Genomic DNA, 23,516 nt, shown 5'->3' with positions numbered 1-23,516 from the left:
ACTCGCGTTGGTCACTGCCATAGTCAGGAATATCCATAGAGCTATGTCTGTGTTCGGAAACACTGTCTGGAGTTTTCTTCTTCTTAAAATTGCTGCGGGCCCCCTGCTCCTCTCCAGCTACATCCAGCTGCGCATCCTTCCGCTCCCTCCGCTGTGTGGGATAGGGATCTTCCCCCAGTGCTGGTTCCATCTTCAGTAGGAGCCGGTCTAAAAACTCCAGTGAGCTCTGGGATGCTGGCCTTTTCCAAGAAACTCCGTCTTAATAAGTTTTTTTTTTTTTGGGGCACCACTTTTAAAACGTCATCCCCAGCATTTTCCACTCAATGTCACTGAATCATAGAGGGAAGGACACACATCAAAACTACTGAGACATTCTGATGGGTAAGCCCACGGGCCTGAGGGCCACATGGTTCACTCCTGATTTGGATCAATGAGCAGCCATGGAATGTGTGATAAGAGCGATTGACAGAAAACCTGACAAGTTACAAAAGGGTATGACCTTTTCAGCTCATCATGACCCTGAACATGGGACGCTCCCTAAACTGCATTAAAGCAGCCTTGTCCGCAGCCGTCGACAGCGAACTCTGAAGGTAAGATTACGATCTTTATAGTGTTTTATGCTATGTAATCTGGCAGCCAGATGTTTGTTTTAAATTACAAATCTCACGACCTGAAGCTGCAGTAAAACTTTATTGTCGATTATCCCCTCCCGGCAGACGTGAAGCGGCTCAGCAGCGTCCCAGACGCGACTGTCGGCTCCGACTTGGAACTGCAGCTAAAATCTACGCGCAACAGATGCAGCTGGCAGGGAGTGAGACATGACAAAGAGAATCAAACACTGATCCTTTTTTTTTTTTTTTTTTTACATATTCATTTGCATGTTGTAAAATTTTAATAACATTTGCATGCATGCAAATCTCCCACTCGGCTTCGTGAATGAGGCTCTGGTTTGTCATGAAAGGAACTGGACGTCCTGTTCCTAGAAGACCAGATAACTGTCTATTTACAGTTGTGTTCCAAATAATAGCAGTCCAACATGAATAACCTGTTTTTGGTAGAAATGATATTACTGCATGGCAAATAATTTACCAGTTGCTGTAGTAGGGTCATAGAAAACCAACAGAGCCAACATTCATGATATGTATGCTCCTCAGTCTGTGTAATTGAATAATGAATTGAAGTGGCGTGTTCAAAAATCCCCGGACCTTAATCCGATAGAAAACTTGTGGGGTGGCATTAAAAATGCAGAGGAATTATGGAACGTTGTCAAATCATCCTGGGCTGGAATACCTGTTCACAGATGCCAGAAGTTGGTCGACTCCATGCAACACAGATGAAGTGGTTCTCAGAAACAGTGGCTATACAACTAAAAATACTAAAGAGTTTGTAAAGTAAAATGCAGACACTATTTTTTTGAACAGCCCAATGTTCATTTTTCTTCATTTTCTGTAAAGTGAGTAAAGAATTTCTGCTTTTTTCTTCATGTTTTGATTTAGAATATAATGTGCCGTGTTCCCAATGCATGGAAATAAAAACCATTATAAGGATTTTGGGCTTTACTCAATTTTTTAAACAGACTGCTATTATTTTGAACACAACTGTATCTGACCCGAGTTGGTGGCTGAAAATGAAAAACTTTGTCAACTTTAGGAGTTGTAATTGTGATTTGAAAATTGTTTCATTTTTTTTTTTATTTGTGAGCAAAGAAAAGCCATTGAGACGAGCGTTTAAATAAAAATGTTTTATTTTCTTTTAATATAGCTTTTGTTCTATCCGCAGCAGAAAAGAGCCTCCACGTCACTCAGGTCTGGACCGTGGAACTGGATCTCTGGACGAACATCTTTACAACTGCATGGCTTGATACTGATCCAGCAACAGTCTGTCTGTTAAAAACGGGTCGGTCTGCAGGAGAACGGGTTCTGGGCTGGGTTCAGAGCTCAGACGTGACTCGCACCCCAGCAGCGCATGGTCCCGGGCTCTGGTGGGAGAAGTTTGATCCGTTCGTGTTTTCTGTAATAACTGGCGTCTCGCTCCAGTTTGGTCGTTGATGTGGAGGCAGAGGTTTCTGCCACGAAAAGGTCACAAGTTGAGGTAAAAAAAAGAAAAAAAAACAAAAAGATTCATCCTGGATAGATGGAGAAAAAGAACAAAACCATCAGCTGTCAGACATTTATACATCCATGTCAAACTACAGCACAACAGTAAAGAAAAAAACTGAAGAATAAACTGCACATTTATACCCCTGCTGAAATTCACACTGCTTATGTTTAGTATCGTTTATCATCTACACCCATTTTCAAAGGGTTCCTTAATTAAAATATAGCATTAAAACAAATGTTTAAAAACAAAATCTGCTGTCAAACTTGAGCTGTGGATTTTGATTCAATAGGACAATTCTGGTACAGATGATCCATTTTAAATCAGTACAAATGAGTTTTTATGTTGAAATGTCAGTTTCAATTGAAGGACTATTAAGTTGAAGGAGGCAGCACAAAGCCACAACACCACAGGCCCCACCTCTTTCGGGACGACTTCACCCAGGTTCAAACTCATATTACGTTTTTTTTTCTCTCAAATTTCAGGGGCTTCAGTGAAATCTCTGGGTTGCAGGAGAACCCGCACAATCGTGCGACGTCACTGACGCAGACGGCGATGTAAGTAGCTTTCAGATGGCAACTCAACGTCCTGAAGTCGGCGTAAAATTGGCAGTCAAACAATTGGGGGTGCCGAGACCGAATTTAAATAAACAAGTTTCTGTTAATGGTGGTAATTGGCACGTTTGCTGCAGCTGTTATGACGGCAGTAAGTGAGAAAGGTTCTTTGACTGTCATGGTGCCGTTATACCACAAGGTGGCACTTTAAGAAATTAAACTGTGGCTAAAAGTCTTCTTTGGACTTGTGATTGTTATGCTTTTAATAGTCATTATTATATTCACATTTTAACAAATTCTCAATTTTCAGCTGGAAATCTATTTGTTATACAAGTGTGACCACAATGTCTACTTATAAAAACATCAGGGAAAGAGGATACATTTATTATATTGCTGCCATTCCCAGTTTCTATCAGTAGCAACTATGAATGAATACACAAACACAAACACATACACTGGCCAATGTTTACGTAAACCTGCCTCACCAACAGTTGCACCCCCAGAGATTCTTTTTCAGGACGCCCCACAGGTGACTGTGTCCCGGGCGTAGACTGTATAAGAAGAACTGGATAAACCCTCTGTCATCTGTAGGCTTGCTGAAGAGTGCTTTTGAAGCCTTTTTTCTCTTAAAAAAGTAATCCTAAACTGGATACTAAATGATGTTACTTTATGTTCATTCTGGTTCAAATCTGCCGGGCCGTCCTCATTTCAAGCGTCACTACTCAAACCACCTGAAACCAGGACTAGCAGCTGTTTGTCTTGCTGCTACCAGCGTCACAGACTTGTGCTGAAATGTTCCTGGATGAGCCGCTGGTTCCTTCGGCTGATCCACACAGCAGTTGCTGTCGACTTGTTAGCAAACATTTGCAACAGTACCGCTTGTTTATGTCGTTCTAGTGGCGTCTGGCTGACGCTCAGTTGGCACATTCATCCTGCTGTTTAGCTAAGCGTCATTCTCTGATTTTTCCAGACCAACCCATGAGCCGACTGGGTGGTCTTAGATTTTATTATCGAAAATATAAATGATTACGCTCTGGTAGGTGTTAGGTCACAGGCTCAGCAGTTATTACAATGCTAAGTGCTAAGCAGCAGTCGTTGGCTGTGCTGACCTTCAGTCAAACAACCACCATCCTAATTATACATACATTTGTTGCTTGATATAGTTTTTTGCCACTGTGGTACAGATCTGCTGTGTGATGAGTGAGGACGGTCCACCTAGATCCTAAAGAGGGGAAGTGTTTTACAACAGGACCTGACTGAGGGACATCCAGCTCAGTAGTCTGACATAAACCCAGTAGAGAAAGATGCTGCAGTTCCTGTACTGACCACTAGGGTCTAGACCTGCGGTAATGCAGCCATGTCTGCTTGCATTTGAAGGCTGATGGTCAGTGCTAATGCAAAGATGGAATTTTCTTTTACGTCTTTCAGCAGCTGAGTCCTCCAGTTGAGGCACCTTCACCTTGGATCACTTCTGGACCCTTCCAGGCTCACTAAACATCACACGAGCCAACAAGATCTGAAATGAAGGCGGCGGAGTTCTGCCAGTGCTCCTTTCAACCAGAGGTTGGACTACCAACACACACTTAAGGCTGAATTAGTAACACCCCTAGGCTGCATTTGTAAATAAGAAATTTGTTCTTAATCTGTTTGCCTGGTTAAATAAAGGTTAAATAAAAATAAATAAATAAATAATTATGGTTATATTATTATAAATAATTACGCCGTAGGGTACGCGGCTATGCGGGAGTCTCTCCGTAGTCTACGCTGTAGATTGACGTGCACCTCCCAAAAAATTTAACTACGCGTCGAGGCGACGCAGACCCAACGCAGAGCGAGAGGGCTGTGATTGGTTTGCTTGGTAGCAACGCATTTCCAGTTCCGGTGTGTGTAGCAGTAGTGAACCTTCAGTGCTCTTTTCTTCGTGTGATTTTTTTTTTTTTTTTTTTTTTTGGGGTTGTTTTGGTTTTTTGCACAATATTTGTCCTCATCTCTTTGATTCACTGTGACTGGAAAAGCCGGAAGCTAAGCAAAGTATCAACTAGCGCTCTGGGGGGGTATTGCACCGCGGCGAAACGGAGTGACGGAGAAGTCCGAGGGGTTCACGGCGGCGTCACGGCAACGGTGTAGCCTCTGCGTTGGTTTAACGCAGAACCCTAAATCAGGCTTTAGATGAAAAAAAAAAAAAGTTTAAAATTTCAAATCTAGAGGGTTATTGGAGATTTAAAAAGGAACCATTTATACATGGTAACTTTAACAATGGTTTGGTACATTAGTATCAGTGGACTGCTTGTGTAAAAACCTCATCCAAAGATGTTTTTAGATGAATTTTTGGCTCTAAAAGTGCACTAAAATATGCAGTGGAGTTGAGAACCTTCTGGTACGTTTCTATGAATCTGAAAGCTACAGATGTTCTGCTCCCTGTGGAGCTGATACTCAACAGCCATCGGCTTGTCTGTGTTTGGGCCAGGGCTTATTGATAGGTCAGTTTAATGCACCATTAAAAAGGAAGAAAAAAAAAGCTCAAATCATTTGTCTAAGACTCCATCATCTGGTCTCCTCAGTTGTATGTGGACGGTAGTTAAAAGAGGAGATGCTGCGCCGTGGAAACTATCATTATCCCACCGTTCTGAGAGTTTGCTGCTATCAAAACCTCAGTATACAAAACAAGTGTGGTTTTTATGTTCATCTGTGAATCAGATGTGTGTTTGAGACCTAGATCACTGGATTCTGTTAATAACTGAGTTTTTACAAAGTATCTCGTTTGTTCCTGGGACTGTGGCTGAAGGATTGTGCTGACGACGCTTGTGCGTTACCTGCTCTCTGGTTATCATGTTGCGTTGGAGTTGCTTATTGCCTTTGTGGCGTCTGTGTTGGCGTTGGCCTGTTCTTTCACCACAGGATCTGGGGGATAAATACACACTTGTCAGAGCTCCTGTAAATAAGAATTACACTGGATACACACACACTCTTGACCCGACACAAGCTAAAGCTACATACTGTTGTGTTTACACTGAAAGGTGATTCATCACCTGATCTTCAGTGTAACAGAACCTCGGTGAACAGAGACGCTCCTGAGAACGTTTAAACATATCCTTTTATGTGACTGAAATTCAACCATCACACCTTTCACACATGTTTGTACAAGAATTAAAGAGGTTAGAAGCCATTCAATCATTTCAACACTGTTTTTGTTGGTACCTTCGCTCAAAGAAAGAAAAGAGTCACTAAAGCCCTTTGAAACTGACAGTTTACTGAACACTAACTCATGAAAATCAGACTTTGGTTCAACAGAATAAAAAATAGTAAATATACAATAATGATGGACCCTAAGTTTAATATTTAAACAACATTTTGAGTCCATCACTTCAGTCCAGAGGTGAGTGTAACTGTCAGTAAACGTGTCCACCTGTGGACAGGTGTTCTGGTCCTCATGAACAGCCGTCTCAGGTTTGAAGGGGTTCTTCTCCAGACTGCAAGTTCCAGATGTTTCCACAGATGTTCAACAGATGTTTAAATCAGGACCCATAGAAGGACACTTCAGAATAGTCCAGTGTTTGGTTCTGAGTGGTTCTTGGTAGGGCTGTTCGATTTTGCCCAAAAATAAAATCTCGATTTTTTTCTCTCAAAATCCGATTTTCGATTACGATTATTTTGTCTATTGACAAAAGGCAAAGAAATGATTTCAAATATGCTGTTTTTTTTATTGAACATTTGCCCCATTGGGCTTTAAGTGCAAACTTTGCTCTTATTAAACCAAAAATGAATGAATAAAGTGCAAAACTCTTTAAAATAAGTTGAAAAAAAGTTTTATCTCTGAAAAAAAAAAATCAGCAAATCAGCACTTGCAAACATACAGTAAGTTATATTTCCAATTAAATAAAACAAGACATTTTCTAATTAAACTAAACTGGGTCTTTGCATGCTAAATAATAATGCAACCCATGAAGGAGGTAGAGGTGTGTAATGTCAGTCATTACATTTGCTATTCACATTTGCAAGTTTTTTGCAAGGAACACGAGCCGGTCTACCGCATCTGGCTTGAGGGATGCCCGGTGGCATTTTACAACGCCCCCTCCTACACTAAAGAGCCTCTCCGATGGGGCACTTGTCGCAGGTATTGAGAGGTATTTCCATCAATCATTAATATGGTATCAATCATTAATATGTGTGCAGACAAGGTTTAAAAAAAAAAAAAAAAAAAAGTGAAAAATCGATTTTACGATTTTCCAGTTTTAACATCGTTCTAATTACATAATCGCGATTACGATTTAAAATCGATTAATCGAACAGCCCTAGTTCTTGGCTGGTTTTAGTTGTGTGTTTTGGGTCATTGTCCTGTTGGATCTCAATCTAGGTACTACTTATGTCATTTTCTAGTTATTTCAGTGAGAATTGTGGGTTTTTCTTTCTGTAAAGGAAGGGCACCAACACATGTGCTCAGTGTTTCTGTTGCTGGATGCGGCGGGTGGTTTTTAAAGCCAGGTGCTACTAACAGAAGTACGGGTGCCGCATGGCCTCGGCTGCCGTCAGTCTCTGCTGGTGGTCGTAGCGCAGCAGCTGGTCCAGCAGATCCAGAGCCTCCGGACTCACCAGGTGCTGGTTCTCTGACTGGATGAACTGCTCCCAGCGCTTCCGTGTTTGCCTGGAAACATACGGACAACACGTTAGCTCTAAACTTTTAAATGCATCCAACACGCCTGCTGTAACCCCTCAGCGGGGCTGCGTGAATCGTGACATACACGGAGGTTTAACTGGCAGAAGAGCGCTGGTACTCACTGTCCCAGCAGGTCTTTGAAGCGAGTGTCCAGTTCTATGTGGTACTTGTGCAGGTAGCCGAACAGCTCATCTGTGCCGAGAACCTTAGCGATGCGGACCAGCTGGGTAGAATGAGAGATGCACAGAGAGATTTTAGGTTTAGGGCCCGCATGAGTTCAGATACATATCAGATATTAACGTCAGATTTCTGAATTGGAAAAGCAGCAGATGGTTGTGGTTTTTAGAGCTGCTGCTGCTGAGCTTTGGGCTGTTTTCAAATCATTTACAGAGGGTGTTTCAGTCTGCGGCCACTAAAGGTGTTCGTTAAGTCCAGATTAACCCCTTTCTGCAGCAGCTGGTTTCAGCCTCATGTTACATCCTTTTATTTAAAGCTCAACGCTTGTAAACATCACAGAACCAAAACATGATCAAATCAGGAAGCACTAATGATTTTATCAGGTATATCTCCTGGAAATTAAAAACAAAGAATGCATTAATGTTAATACTGAAATGCAGATTTGATCATAGCGTCACATACAACCTGCAGCATTCACTCAAGGTTCTAATTTCATAAAACTGTAGCATGTAAAGGGACGGTCTGTGAGTGGTGGACGTTGGAAAGAAGTAAATACAACATCAGATTAAAGACACCATATATAAAAAGACGGGCTATACTAAATACGTCCTTAGGATTTAAGAGGGTTTTTGCGGTTTTAACACTAAAAAGGGGTGTTCAAAAGGGGGGGTAACTTTTGCACATTACCAAGTTCATAATTCTGACAGCTGAATTTTTATGATCTGAACTTAAGTGTTGTACAATAAGTGTATTATTTTGTGTGTGTAAACACACTAAGTGCATTCATCTACACAGCGGGGACTGCAGTAGAGGTGTTCAACGCTCCGGTCAGGTATATATGCTTCATTTATGTGCTAGAAAAGGCTATGTACATAGTTCTGGCCTCATACCTGGTCGTAGTTGTCTTGGCCGTGAAAAAACGGCTCTTTCAGGAAGATCATGCTGGCCAACATGCAGCCTAAACTCCACATGTCCAAACTGTAGTCGTACATCTGCAAACAGAACGGGAGATTTAAAGTTCACATACTGCGAGGAGCTTGTAGTAGTCCCTGAAGAAGAGAGTGTTTACCTGATAGTCCACTAGCAGCTCAGGGCCCTTGAAATAACGAGAGGCAACCCTGACATTGTATTCCTGAGCGGGATGGTAAAATTCAGCCAACCCCCAATCTATGAGACGAAGCTGTGACAAGAAAACAGGCGTTCATCACTTGTATTTTTTAACAGGATAGTAACTGAGGCCGACCAGATTGAACAAAAACACTTTGCTTTAATATTTAACTAAAGTTTCGTAATAGTGTAGACAAATTGTTCAATTTTACACCAAGATAAAACGCTAATCACTTATCAGATAGTCAATTAAAAAAAAATCATAAAATCATAAAATTAACCAAAAAGTAAAGTAAATAAACAAAAAACTAAATGTTTTCATTTGAATTAAAGAATCCCTCTGTGTGGCTTCAACGTGTAAGCTGTAATGGATTATCTATGAAGTAATTTGCATTAAAGAAAAATCAAATCCCCACATGGAAACAAGGATGTCGAGTTTAGATGGAAATGGAGGGTAGCATGAAAAAATGAGAGAATACAAGCTGCAACATTTAAACGGCGGCAGAGAGGAGCCTGAACAGATTTCCCTGTTCTAAAAGGTTAAAGAAAAAAATAATAATGAAAAGCATGAGCAGCACCTTCCTTAGCTGGTGGTCGATCATCACGTTGTGAGGCTTCACGTCCCGGTGCATGATGCCCATACTGTGGCAGTAGTCCAGAGCCTGAACACAAGAGACGTTGTCAAGCTATTAAACCGTATAAAAGAGACACTGTCACACCATTAAACTATAAAGAGACACAATAAAACTAACATCAGTGGTGCAGATCTTATTTTACAGCCTGACTCACACCAGCAACAGAGATAGCCTTTGAAACCTCTTTCTCCTCGTACTACGCATTAATACGTTTTGTTTGTTTAACGTTTTATGTAAAGCACTTTCTGTTGCATTTTATATATGCGTGAAAACCGCTATACAAATAAAGATTTGATTTAATTTGAATAATGTCTCCTGACTTGTTCTTCCCACCCTGCAACTTTCCTTCAGGCACCGGGGAGACAAAAACACCCCTGACATTTACACTGTCCAGCACGCGTTCACAAGTTCTTCGTCCAGGGAAAGTAACGTCTAATTTAAAAACGCCTACTGTTGCTAACTCAGACAACCATTGTTGTTTACACTTTAACAATGGTGACTGTGTCCCACCATGTTTTAGAGACATTTTGGACACAACAGGACCACTTTTCACAGGAGCATTCAAATGTCATACAGGCATATGTAGAATGTCTTGAGTACTGTTTAACTCGTCCTGAACTCAGTCTCACACACTCACCTCTGCCACAACTGGACTATATTTTTTAGTTTGCACTTTACATGATATTTATTTAAAAACCTTATATTTCATGTTTATTTTAATATTATGAATGTGCTTTTATTCTCTGAATGGAAGTGTGGTTGATTTTTATGTTTTGATGAGCTGCTGGACGGTTGAATTTCCCTTTGGGGATGAATAAAGTTCTATCTATCTATCTATCTATCTATCTATCTATCTATCTATCTATCTATCTATCTAGATACGGTTGGTAAAAAGGTTATTTTGGAGGTGAGGGTTTACTGAAGAATCATCTGTCGTCGTGACAACATTTAGGATCAATACTGTTCAAATAATTTAAAAATGTTTTTGTCTTCAACTCCATAAAACAGATGACAGTTCAGGATTTTCCAGGGTTGTGTGCAGGTGAAAGCTACAGATGTGCGAGGTCTGGTACCTGTGGAACTGATACTCAACTGCCAGGGGCTCATCTGTGTTTCAGGAACGGGGCTATTAAATCCATACGAATTACACAACAATTCCCCAATAAATTCTCCTTTTTACCCCTTCAGAATCAACCGTGTTCACAAAGTACGTAGACACATATCAGGAATTATTTGTGGGAGGTTTTTGTCCAGGATTCTCTGAATTATTTCAGTGTGATTAACAACCAACAAGTGTTAAATAAGTGTGGTGATTTCTTCAAGACAAAGAATAGTGAAACTTTACCTTTAGAAGCTCGTACATGTAGTAACGAATGTCGTAGTCTGTCAACTTCTGGTAAAGCTCCTGCCGACCAGATGAAACACAGTCATTAACAAAATGTTAGGAGGAGCCATGGGCTTCATGATGTCACTGGTCTCTGTACATCCACATTAACTGGAGGTTGTTAATGGATATTAATGCCTTTTGCGTGGATGGTAGTTGTGCATGTATGCCAGCCAAACTCAAGTACCTTAAAATCTGTGTTATTGATGTACTCAAAGACAAGCGCTGGTGTTCTGGACTGCAAAGAGAGGACAACACATGGCTTAACTGAGGACAACAGCAGGTAGGTGGAGACCATTAGCATGAATGGATTAACACGGCCGACATGCAGACGCGCAGCTCGGTGGCTGCAGGATTCTGACTCACCACCGGGTCTTTGACCGTGTCCACCAGACGAATTATATTGGTTCCTCCTCGCAGGTTTTCCAGAATTTTGATTTCCCGTTTGATCTTCTTCTTCTTGACAGGCTGAAGGGGAAATCAGTTCACAAAAATTCAGTCAAATGAAGAAAGTAAATGGTAGTGAAGGAAACAAATCGCTGGATGCTTAAACACAAATCACTGTCAAAGCAATCAGAATGTTCAACACGTGTTTTAATCAGGACTCATAGAAGGTCGTTCTTAGCTGCTTTTAGTTGTGTGTTTTGGGTCATTGTCCTGTTTGAGGACCCAAGACCTGCAACCGAGACCAAGCTTTCTGAAACTGGGCAGCACATTTGTCTCCAGATCACCTCGATGGACGTCAATCTAGTTACTACTTCTGTCATTTTATAGTTATTTCCGTGAGAATTGTGGGTTTTTCTTTCTGTAAAGGAAGGGCTCAGTGTTTCTGTTGCTGGATGGTGGTTTTTAAAGCCAGGTGCTACTAACAGAAGTACTGCTGCCACATGGCCCTGGCTGCTGTCAGTCTCTGCTGGAGGTCGTAGGGCAGCAGCTGGGCAGCACATTTGTCTACAGAACATCTTGATGCTCTTCAGATTTCATTGTACCTGCACAGATTCAACAACCCTGTACTAGACACAGCAAAGCAGCTCCAGAAAGGAAACCGAGCCTCCTCCACGTTTCAAAGTTCTTCTAGATTCATTTGTATCCTTCGCCTCTTCAGCTTCTCATCAGTTGTCTTCTTGACTCCATGTCCACTCAGGTTGTCTACAGTCCTGTTGAGCCTAAACTTCTGAATTAAATGTCCAACCGTAGTCCCAGGATCATCCAGCTGCTTGGAGATGGTCTTCTGGTCTTTACCTTCAACATGCTGGTCTAGAATGTTCTTCCTGATCATCATCAGAATACTATATTGATCCGGACAACGGACAATAAATAACATGTGCAATAACAAGATGTGCACTATCTGTCTGTCTGTCTACCTCACACTCATTCTACCTGCTTTTTTTTCCTTCGCACTATTTTTTATCTCCACCGCAATGTATATATTGTCCATATCTTGTAATTATATATATATATATATATATCTTTTACTTTTTTACCCCCTTCCCTGTGTGTGTGTGTGTGTGTGTGTGTGTGTGTGTGTGTTTTAAGTGTACTGCTGCTAACAAATGAGTTTCCCCATTGTCATTCTGGGTAATAAAGTAATAAAAAACTATCTTATCTTATCCCAGGGGAAATTGTCTTTTGTGCAATAGCTCCAACTCAAAGATAGAAAAATTACATAAAATATATTAAGAAAAATTGGAGAAAAAAAATCCTGTGCGTGTCAAAATGAGAAAGAAAAACATTTTGTATATGTATCTGTATACATACTCTGTTACTCACATTGAACACTATGATATATACTAATTGTTATGGTACTGTATATACAGATGGGTGTTAGGTAAAGTGCATTTATGAAGTATTGCACAATGAATTATGACTAAAGTAAATAGGTACAAGTTATGGTGGGGGTGTAATGACAGCTTGTGTGTCGGTTCTTCCGAGGGAGGAGTCGTAAAGTCTGATGGCCACAGTCGGGAATGACTTCCTGTGGCGCATCCTGGGGGAACGAGTGTTTAGCCAGCACATCATGAAGAGACATCGAGCACCAAGATGTGCTGTACCAACATCCTCCTCTCTGACACCACCTTGAGGGAGTCAAACGCCACTCCAACAACACTGGCCTTACAGATCAGTTTATGGAGCGAGGCGTCCGCTTCCCTCAGCCTTCTGGCCCAGCACACGACAGCTAACATGACCATTAAAATTTTCAGACTGACTGAAGATTGAAGACAGCTGAGATGTTAATTACAGGACACACTTTACCATGTCAATATAGTCACATTACTTTACATCTTTTCTATGAGTATGAATTAAAGGAGTGTCTAAATTATTACTTTTATCTGCTTCAAGTTATTTCAGTGACTATTGTGGTTTATTTTTTCTTTCTACCAACATATTTGTCCACATGTGTAAAACAGCTCACCTTGAGGATTTTCACCACCACTTTTTCATTGTTGGTCACATTAATGGCCTCAAATACTTCACTGTATTTCCCTCTGCCCAGTTTACGCACCAGCTGATAGTTGTCTTGATTGCTGAGGACAGTAAAAACATGTGAAGGCGCGTAAACAAACATTAAGTCAAAGTGCCACTGAGTTCAGTGGATTCAAGCTGCAGCGCTGTACCTCCAGTTTGGCACGTGTGCGTCATAGTCCCAGTACTCTCTGTTCTTCTGTGTGTTGACGTCGGTGTACACCCGAGCCTTGCTGCTAGCCGGCGTGGATCCGGGCATCGCTAGCCTTGAGGGTCCGTGCCGGGGACCCTCGCCTCCCTGTGGATACTTTTTGCTTCGATACTGGAAGGCAGCGCACCGACCGTGGAGGCTTCGCGGCTCTAAAATCGCTCTGCTGTGCTTATCATTGGCTTTGGCTGCTTGTGCTCTCTGCTGGAAGGCGCCGGTCCGGTCCGATGTCGTGCACACTGACAGAGCTAAGATGACTGAGTGAGCAAAGCCCCTGAGGAAGATGTTGGGCAGGATGGGATGAAGAACCGCCAGCTGCAATGACAGAAGCACAACCTTGGAGTTAATATTTCTAGACTGACTTTGCTGTAACAGGTGATTTATTTGCAGATTATTTTCTGGATTATTTGCTGGAGGAATTCTATCTCTTGGTGGCCCGGGAACACCTCAGTGTCCTCCTGGTGGACGTGGCAGGAGAGCTGGTCTGAGCGTCTCTGTTTAGGCTGAAGCCCCTGGGACCTGAACCCAGATGGTAATACAGTTATGTTTAATGAGGTCGCGGGACGGATCATTTCAGTACCAGTCTGACCGAAAGTTCACTTGGGCCTGAGGACACATTGGAAGTTTGAGCGACTGCAAAAGGTTCAGGTCTGGTGGAATTCGTTTTTTTTTTTAGTAACATGTGAAATGAGGATCTCTGGACGGATATGATCAGAATTAAAGTAAAGTTATAATCATTATTGTTATTTTTATAAATTATTATTATCAATTAACGGTGATGGTAGGGATGGGCGATATATCGAGATTTTAATATATATCGATATATTTTCAAACACGATATGGTACGAGACAATATCGTTTATATCGATTTTTTTTTTTTTAAAAGTTTGTTTTTTTTTACATTTTCTTTTTTTATGATTTTGATATAGCTTATTTTGTGACAAATTGACTTGAATGTTTTATTTGAGATTTGCACAAATGTTTTGTTATTTGCACAACTGTCAACCTCAGTGGAAAAGTCTGCCTGTTACTGTCTACATTGTATTAATTGCACAGTGTATTTTAATTTAATTGTTATGCAGGAAAGGGATATTTGTTTTATTTTATTCAAGAAGCATTTTTATTCTATATATGCAGGCAGTTTATTTTTATTTCATTTGTTTTATACATGTTGATATTGTGCAGACCTCTGTTAATAAATGTACCTGTGTGACATTTGGCACGAGGCTTTGTATTAAAACTGACTGTTTTTTTAAGGGTTTGCCTCAGAAAAAAATGAAGCTAACAGAGATGCTAACAGAGATGCTATGCTATAATGCTTTGGGGGAAACCCCAATTAAGGCACAGAAAAAATATTGAGATATATATCGAGTATCGCCATTTAGCTAGAAAATATCGAGATATGACTTTTGGTCCATATCGCCCAGCCCTAGGTGATGGTTAACTTTGGCCCAATCCCAATTCTCCTTCACTCGCCCTTCTTTTCTCCACTCGCACTTCTTTTCTTCCCTAAGCCCTAAAAAAGAAGGGGGAGATTTTAGGGCACTTGAGATCTAGGGCACTTGGCCCAGGTGCCTGTCCCAATTCTCCCCCTACCCCTCGTTTTCATCCCTTCCCTGATCAGGAAGCTGAGAGCCAAAAGCTGTTTTAATTTCAGCTGTAGCGCTGTTAATATGGCACTTTATTAAGTTTTAATATTTTTTCAGGTATAATGGTAACCTTAAGATCCCCAACCGGGGCTCAGTTTATCCAAATAACGCCTGTTAAGAAATTTGACCCGATGTTTTCGGAGATGAGAAGAGCCGCCGCCCCCGGGGAGCAGCCTCAGCTCACAGCCCGAGAAGAGACGTGTCCGCCGGGTCAAGCTGCTGCGTCGTCCCGGGAGAGACACTCTCTCCCGGGACGCAGCTCTGTTGAGAATCACGCCGGCTGAAATAAATCATTTAGGAATATGTTGGTTTAATAGATTAAATCTAACAGTTGTAGCTACGCCTGTTAAGAAATTTGCTCCGAAATTTAGAGATTTCTGCCGGGTCCGGAGCTTGGGTCCGCGTTAAATCGACGCAGAGCCTACGGCGTAGGTTGCGTAACCTCCGCCGTAGGATCTGCGTTGGTGTAACGCGGAACCATAAATCCCTTTATTCTGGCGTGATCTTCCGCAACTTTATCTGAAAGTGTGTAAATTACCCAGATAACAGCTGGATTACTTTGTGGTTTCTGAAGACTATTATATCAGAAACATCCAAAACAAATCTGACGAGTCACAGGATTATTTCTCTCTATTTCTCTGAGACCAGTCTGCCTGTTTGCCTTCGGTCGGCGAGTCAAATCGACGCAGAGCCTCTTTTTTTCATACCCCCTCGCTCGCCAAGTCAGCATCTGAAATCCCTCGATTTGAAGGGGCTATTCTCAGCCCCTAGCCCTCGTTATGCCCCCTCCCCCTAGGTGAAAAGAGGAATTGGGACACCACTACCTTCACGGGAACGCGCAAAAGTTAGGGTTAGGGAAGAAAAGGAGGGCGAGGGGGAGTATTGGGACGCACCCTTGGACTAGCATAATGTTCAAGTCACCTTTCAAGGTTGGTTCATCACCCTCATTTGCAACATGGTGTTGTGCAGAAAAAGCCACCAGAAGAACCCATCAGAAATCCTCAGGATGGTAGGACAGGGGGTGTGCTCAGTTCTTCTTATATAGTCAATTAACATTAGTTATTATCATAGGTTATCATAAGCCAAGCTAAAACATCCAGCTTGTGCTAAGTGAGGTAAGGTAAGCGTGACCGAACCAGCTGCCTGGTCTGTCCGTTCCACACATTTGGTTATTTTTGGATTAACTGCTTTGCGTGGAGTAAACTCCTGCCAAGATGGCTGAAAAATGGGCTATAAACAACTCTTCAATACTTATTGGTGAGGTCAGAGGATTTATCCAGTTCTTTTTATACAGTCTTTAGCAATGTTCTGCAGTTCTGGTCATGGAGGTCCATTGTAGTACATGTTTGAGATTATGTTTCAAATTAATGAATCATTTACAGACCCAGATGACAATCTAAACAAGGTTTGTTAAAACAGCAAAACATCTAAAGCATGCAGGGGCAGCGGTCCTCGAGGACAGGACATCCATCCATCCATCCATTATCTTACCCGCTTTATCCCTTGCGGGGTCACGGGGATCTGCTGGAGCCTATCCCAGCTCATTTTAGGTGAGAGGCAGGAGTTACACCCTGGACAGGTCACCAGTCCATCACAGGGCCACATAGAAACACACAAACCATGCACACAATCACACTCACTCTCACACCTACGGGCAATTTTAGAATCATCAATTAACCTCATATGCATGTTTTTGGACTGTGGGAGGAAGCCGGAGTACCCGGAGGAAACAGGACAGGACATATCAGTCCTAATTAACTTTATTTTTACATTTAACAACATGTAGTAGCTTCCTCTTCTTACACATGACAATGGAGCTTTTATGGTGTTTCATTGGAATCAAAATAACTAATATTAAATTGAGTTCTACAAAACACTTTAAAGATTAAATGAGTGATGGTAAATTATCTAATTGAGAAAATATTTTTCCATTGCAGGCATGATGTGATCATTACCAAGGTTCAAAACTTTATATTTATATAACAAAAAATTCGACACTTAAAAAAAACAAACTTATTTTGTCACATGGTTGAAAGGGAGCTTTTGTACTCCATCTCTGATATTTCACCAAAACATGTCTCATTTCTTTACAACCATAGGAGTTTGAATCTTCTGATTATAAAATCAAGTCAAGAATACTTTATGCATCCCCAAGGGCCAACTGAGAGCCCATGGAGTAACAACTTTTTTTCTGATTTGTAAAATAATTTAGGAACGTTCACTGCACATCCTTCAACAAGGCCACTATCAGAGATTGTTAAGACCAGAAACCTGAAGACTAAATGTACATGCCACCTCATCAAAACCTTTAAAACCAAGTTCCACACAAATGGTGACAGTATAGAAATAATCCTGTGTCCTTTCTCTGCTCTAGATCATAAGAATGTATTTACCGGACAATCTGAGTTTCGTCAAATCAAATACTCACTTTGATCACAAAGGCACCAAAGACAGCGCCAGCGTGTTTGCCATGCCGTTTGTCGCTACTAGCTTTTTTCCAGCCTTTAATTATGTCATTTATTTTCCATTAACAAGAATTAATGGCATCGGAATAAAAAGAACATTGTAACTATGCTAGCCTTCTAGCCGGGTTGTGATGTTGCTAAAGTAAACAAGTGTTTCCATTACTCCTAGAACTGCACAAAACCAAAATATCCCAAAGAAAAACCTGCAATGGAAACGCTTAGTTTGAAAAAACTAATAAATATAGCAAAAACCTTTTTACTTCTTCATAACATGTCGATAATCCACTTTATCGCAAAAGTGTAATGGAAACACTTTTTGTGAATTTGCACGTCTCTGGAAGCGCCGGATGTGACTTAGCAGGTCAATCTAAAGTAACCAGCTGTTTTTGGCCGCAGTAATACGATGTAGTTGTGCTAGAACACTATTTCATCTTTATGCATTATTGCATTACATATGTGCTTTGCCTCTGAATAATCATTTGAATGATCATCCGCTGCCTTCATCCTCTGTTTACTAAGACTAAAGATGTTTTTGTCCAGCTGCAGAAAGACTGACTTACGTCCTGTCCTCTGAAGTACGTTCTCCTGAGTCGTAGTTGGACTACCAAGAAGACAAATCAAAGTTTTTTGAATAGATAAACAGTTTCACTCCTAGACACACCTGTATGAGTTACTGCATAAAGTCCCCCTATGCCCTGATGTGAATGGTTTGCTACGTTCTGTACCGGTGGGAATGGTTGTGAATAGAAGTGTTAAAAAACTAATTTCCCTGACATAGATTTCATAAACTGTTATTGAAGTTGAGAATAAATCAGAAAAAGATGGACACAATTTACAAAAACCTGGATGTTTCCATGTGTTTCAGGTAAATGACCCCCATCCCACTTCCAGAATCAACCTGACGACTGTTTCACAAAAGTAGGATTAAGAAATCCAGGATAAGAGATAAATCCAGGCTTGACATAGCGCGATCAGTTCATCCTGGCTTCATCCGTTTCAAAAAAGGCCAAACTAGGCTCAGCAGGTGTGGCTTTGTCAAGTCAGTAATCCAGGTAAATGCCCGTCCACACATTTCTTCAAAAGACCATGAGATCGATCACAGATTAACTGATTCTACAGATACATTGTGTAAGCCAAATGAGCAACATCTTTTGATGGAGGCTTATGAAAAAATGAAGTACATACTAAAGAAAGGAAACACTGCTGCTATTACAAGGGAGCGACAAAAGGACATGGCAAACTATAGCGGATCACCTGAATGCGTAAATAACCCAAAATACATATTTTCTAACCACTACTCCTAATGGAAAACATTATAATCATATCATTCAAGGATTTACTTGACATTTGCTCAGATTAACAACTTTAAACTTATAAATGAACAGTGGAACTCTATAATGTAATGTGCAAATCTGACAGTGGATTAATTCATGTTACTCTGGGTCCTGGATAGCTCAGTGGGTAGACCAGGCACCGTTTACAGAGGCCATTGCCCTCGTGCATGCAGCGCAGGTTCTTATCCCGGCCTGTCGCTCTTTCCTGTGACTTGTACTGACTTAGAAGATGCCTGCTCACAGATTTTATCCCTGTATTTATTTTAACTGTTAATAAAAAAGGCTTGTGTGTCTGGCACAGGGGGTGGCCCACCATCCCAGAATCCAAGCCACCAGAAGAGCTCTCCCTTGGTATAAATAAAGACAGGCCTGTTTTAGAAGGGAGTCAGATGGGGGTGTCAGCCTCTGCCTGTGTCCCTCCCATAGAAACTGCCCCCTACATACATGGTACATCATTCCACTACTGAATATGCAACACAATCACACATTTCTCTAGTATAATATGGAATGACTGTCTTACATTAATCCAGTAAGTATTATTCAAAGGCATATAGACTATTGACACCTGTCCACCATAGGTTAATACGCGTGTGGTTAATGGTGGAATGACTGAAATAAATTAATCAATTAAAAAAAATTCAATCTGGGCAGGGAAGGTTATGAAGATGTGCGTATATGCTTTTAATGCCAAATACGCTCTTCTGATGGTGTGGCAAATAGTGGCTTTGCTAAGAATTTGGGGATCCCCGGCTGCATCAAGGACCACTTGTGAAATATCTGAGCCCAACACAGATCACCTGTGTAATTGTGAGGGCTCTGCTCGGCGTGGTGCTGAAGTTTGGGACACAGTAGTCTGGACCGGTAGCAGATGGCATCCCCAGAAAAGTGGCAACGCTCATGAAGGACAAGACTTGTCCCGAAACACTCCTCCTTATCTGAAAGCCCTTCTCAATATAAGTGCTTAATCGTCGACTCATTCAAAAATAAGGACGCCATTGAGAAGGATGACATGTGTTTTTAGCGCTCGCTCCTTATATGGCTTGAATTGATTGACAACACTTGCTAGTTTGATCCCCTCAACACATGTGATAATCCACTAAAGACCTTTCTGACAACATGATCGAACAGTAACAATGTCCACAATGGATAATTATAGAACGCATAAGCAGCTGCTGATCACCTTCTACTCTGCCATCATACAGTCTGTTCTCTGCACGTCCACCACTGTCTGGTTCAGATCGGCCATCAAACTAGACAGGCACAGGCTGCCACTAACAATCAGGTCTGCAGAGACGATAATTGGAACTAACCTCCCATCTATCCAGGACCTGTACCGGTCCAGTACCAGGAAACGGGCAGGTAACATCTCTGCAGACCCCTCACACCCAGGACACAGTCTGTCTGAACTCCTCCCCTCGGACGGCGCTACAGAGCACTGTACGCCAAAACCTCCAGACACAGAGACAGTTTCTTCCCCCAAGTCTCAGGTTAATCAATCACTGTGCAATAATAATAATAATAATAACCACAATCATACGCTGTAACAATGCACCTCTCAATAACCATGTCTACCTCATAATGCTGCACCTTTCACTTTTTTTTTATTTTAAAAAATTGTATATATGTAAATAAGAGCCATTTGTCTATTACTGTTTGTAACTATTTATATCTGGGTTCAGTGAACGAAACAACCGAAAACCAGGACCCAGGCTTGACTCAGCTGAACCTGGCTGCACACGACATGTCGCCATGGTCATTTATGAGCTACTGCTATGGTAAAGCAGAGTGAAAAAAACTGTTTAAAATAAATATATTTATAACAATTCAAATAAATATATATATATCTGTCTCTCTACTTTCTCTGTTATTCATTCTCTCCGTCTGTTATCCTTTCCTGCTCTGCCCAGTCTGGCCTCCGGCAGGAGGGTCCCCCCCTTAAGATCCAGGTCCTGATCCAGGTTTCTTCCCTCCTAAAGGGGAGTTTTTCCTTCAGGGTTCCTACACATTTTTCAAGGTCAAATTCAAGCACTTTTCAAGCACTTTTCAAGCACTTTCAAGGGTAATTTTCAAAATCTTCAAGCACCTTATCGCTGGGGTAAAATATCTACAGGAATATATATATACTCATGATTATTTTTTCCGCTTTTTATCACAATTATGTACATTGTATCGTGCTGTAAACAACTAGTTATGTTTCATCTCACTGATTTTATTTCTCCTTGTAATAACTAAACTATTGATTGATTGATTGCTTATTTCAAACACATAAGGGAAAAATATAAAATTTTAAAACAAATTCAAAAACATACAGAAAAAAAGCAACAACAACAAAAACGTAACACAAACAGGGAAAGAAACCCAGTGTCTGAAAAGGAGCAGGTAGAAGTAAAACGTATTTAACCCTGCCCCTTTGTTACCTCTATTATAAATTAAACATAAATATTAATAATAAATAGCTGCTAATTTACACTATTAGGCTACAGATTTTCCCATTGGTTGTGCCTTTGCACCTAACCAGCTAACAAACACAATCTTTCCTTAACATAACTCTTCCTCAATCAAATAACTTCCCAGAACTTCCTTTTTGTACCGTTTCTTAAATTGATTTATATTTGTACATTGCTTCAACCCATCACCCAACCCATTCCATAGATCCACTCCAACAACTGAGATACACATGTTTTTCCTTTTAGAATGAACACATTGTTTTTTTTTTAATTAAATTTTCCTCTTAAATTATAACCCCCCTCCCTGTCACAAAACCTTTTCTGTAAATTGCCTGGAAGTGAATTAGTTCTCGCTTTGAATATGATTTGTAGAGTTTTTAGTTTGACAATGTCCCAGAATTTCAACATATGCTACTTTAAAAACAGTGTGTTTGTGTGATCCTTATAACCGTATAATTATTATATCCTTATAACCCACATTGTGTGAAGTATCCTGATTGCTTTTGTTTTGCAGTCTGAATAGCAGTTGTAAATTGCTTACTATACAGTCTGATCAGGGCTGGGCGATATATCAAGATGTTAATATATATCGATATATTTTCAAACGCGATATGGTACGAGACAATAGCGTTTATATCGATATAGCTTATTTTGTGACAAATTGCCTGTACATCAACGCTGACCCCTCGCGCTGGCAGAAAACTACCTTTGTGTGCTGAAACCTGACAGTGTTGACAGGTTTGCCTGGCACAAAATCTGTAAAATGTACAGTAGTTGACTTGCTGTAATTATTTGAGATTTGCTCAAAGAGATGCAATATCTGTTTACATGTTTTATTTGAGATTTGCACAAATGTTTTGTTATTTGCACAACTGTCAACCTCAGTGGAAAAGTCTGCATGTTACTGTCTACATTGTATTAATTGTACAGTGTATTTTAATTGTTATGCAGGAAAAGGATATTTGTTTTATTTTATTCAAGAAGCATTTTTATTCTATTTATGCAGGCAGTTTATTTTTATTTCATTTGTTTTATACATTTTGATATTGTGCAGACCTCTGTTAATAAAGGAACCTGTGTGACATTTGGCACGAGGCTTTGTATTAAAACTGACTGTTTTTTTAAGGGTTTGCCTCAGAAAAAATGAAGCTAACAGAGATGCTATGCTATAATGCTTTGGGGGAAACCCCAATTATGGCACAGAAAAAAAATCGATATATATCGAGTATCGCCATTCAGCTAGAAAATATCGAGATATGACTTTTGGTCCATATCGCTCAGCCCTAAGTCTGATCCCAATTTTGTGAAAGACAAAGAGTTATAATTTCAAGCACTTTCCAGGCCTTGAAAACACAACATTGAAATTCAAGCACTTTCAAGGATTTCCAGCACCAGTACCACTGTTTGGCTTAAGGTTTTTCTCCCACTAGGGGAGTGTTTACCTGCCACTGTTTATGTAATAATTGTGTTCTGGTCTCTGTAAAGATCCTACAGACTTCTGTTGTAATAGACGCTTTATAAAAACAATTGAATTAAAATAAACTGACTGGAGGCTCAACCCTCCCTGGTGTGAGCAGCGTTTGAACATCAACATAATAATGAGGGTTCTGGTCTCTTACCCGTCCACCCGTCCCTCAGCTCGTTAAAGGCTCTGTCTGTTCTGGGTCGTGATTACCGAGCTGTGAGGCCAGCGGGCTAACTAGCTCCTCTCTGTTTATCCCACACAACCCTCACCGATCTGGGCCCCCTACGGCACCAGTACACAGACGCTAGGCGGGCCGGTACCTCTACTGCACACATAAACCGACCAGAGCATGCTCCGAGCGGCCCGTGTTGTTGTTTTTGTTCAAACGGACACGGCTCTGCTAGCGGCTAGCGGCTAACCTCGTTAGCGGGGCTCGCGCTGGCAGGACGTCATCCACGGTCGCCGGGGCGACGGGCGGCGGGCCTTTGATGTCCGGGCTCCGGCGGGCTCCGGCGGTTGCCAAGGTGACCGCGGGTCCGAGCCTGCAGGTTAACGGCGTTCTCGCATCAACCGCTGGGCTCGGGTTGTTAGCAGGACCGGGACGCTGCTCCGCTCACACCAGCTCACCCGGAAGTTAAACCAACCCCTCAATCACTGCGCTGCTGAGACCTGCTCCTGCAGAAATACATTTCATTTCATTTATTTATTTATTTAGAAAGGGACAACGCACATTTGTTTATTTTTTTATTTGTTTATTTAAAAAGGATTCCCATTTGTCTTCACCATGGGAAGACTATTCTTCCTGGGGTCCACACATAGACATACAAAAGATTACAATGATACAACTCAAAAAGGGTGAAAAACATTCACTACAATT

At 41.1% G+C, this 23,516-nt stretch overlaps 1 protein-coding gene across 3 annotated transcripts; it reads right to left on the bottom strand.

Annotated features, from left to right (window-relative positions):
• Positions 1-1,726: 1,726 nt before the first annotated feature.
• On the bottom strand, positions 1,727-23,289 carry LOC133458675 (casein kinase II subunit alpha'-like). Of its 3 annotated transcripts, none has more exons than XM_061738836.1 (13): positions 23,059-23,288; positions 13,224-13,594; positions 13,022-13,133; positions 10,975-11,076; positions 10,796-10,846; positions 10,570-10,629; positions 9,168-9,251; positions 8,552-8,662; positions 8,373-8,474; positions 7,428-7,528; positions 7,145-7,293; positions 5,465-5,552; positions 1,727-2,125 (listed from the first exon to the last, which is right to left on the bottom strand). In XM_061738836.1, the coding sequence occupies exons 2-12, from the start codon at positions 13,328-13,330 to the stop codon at positions 5,479-5,481; spliced, it is 1,053 nt and encodes a 350-aa protein (XP_061594820.1). In that variant the 5' UTR covers positions 13,331-13,594; positions 23,059-23,288; the 3' UTR covers positions 1,727-2,125; positions 5,465-5,478. The 3 variants fall into 3 exon arrangements, with proteins under 3 accessions (XP_061594820.1, XP_061594829.1, XP_061594837.1); XM_061738845.1 differs by lacking the exon at positions 23,059-23,288 and adding an exon at positions 22,794-23,029; XM_061738853.1 differs by lacking the exon at positions 10,796-10,846 and having other exon boundaries at positions 23,059-23,289.
• Between the last annotated feature and the right edge of the window lie 227 nt (positions 23,290-23,516).

Source organism: Cololabis saira, chromosome 2 (assembly GCF_033807715.1).
Source record: "Cololabis saira isolate AMF1-May2022 chromosome 2, fColSai1.1, whole genome shotgun sequence".
In the NCBI taxonomy this organism is placed as follows: Eukaryota; Metazoa; Chordata; class Actinopteri; order Beloniformes; family Belonidae; genus Cololabis; species Cololabis saira.
This window is presented reverse-complemented; position numbering and strand designations above follow the sequence as displayed.

Bases quoted from the DNA above. Each gene is read 5' to 3' on its own strand.
- LOC133458675 (XM_061738836.1), bottom strand. From the start codon at position 13,330: ATGCCCGGATCCACGCCGGCTAGCAGCAAGGCTCGGGTGTACACCGAC. The intron at 13,134-13,223 runs GTACAGCGCTGC...TACTGTCCTCAG, and splicing joins GCACACGTGCCAAACTGGAG to CAATCAAGACAACTATCAGC. The intron at 10,847-10,974 runs GTGAGTCAGAAT...CTCTCTTTGCAG, and splicing joins ACACGGTCAAAGACCCGGTG to TCCAGAACACCAGCGCTTGT.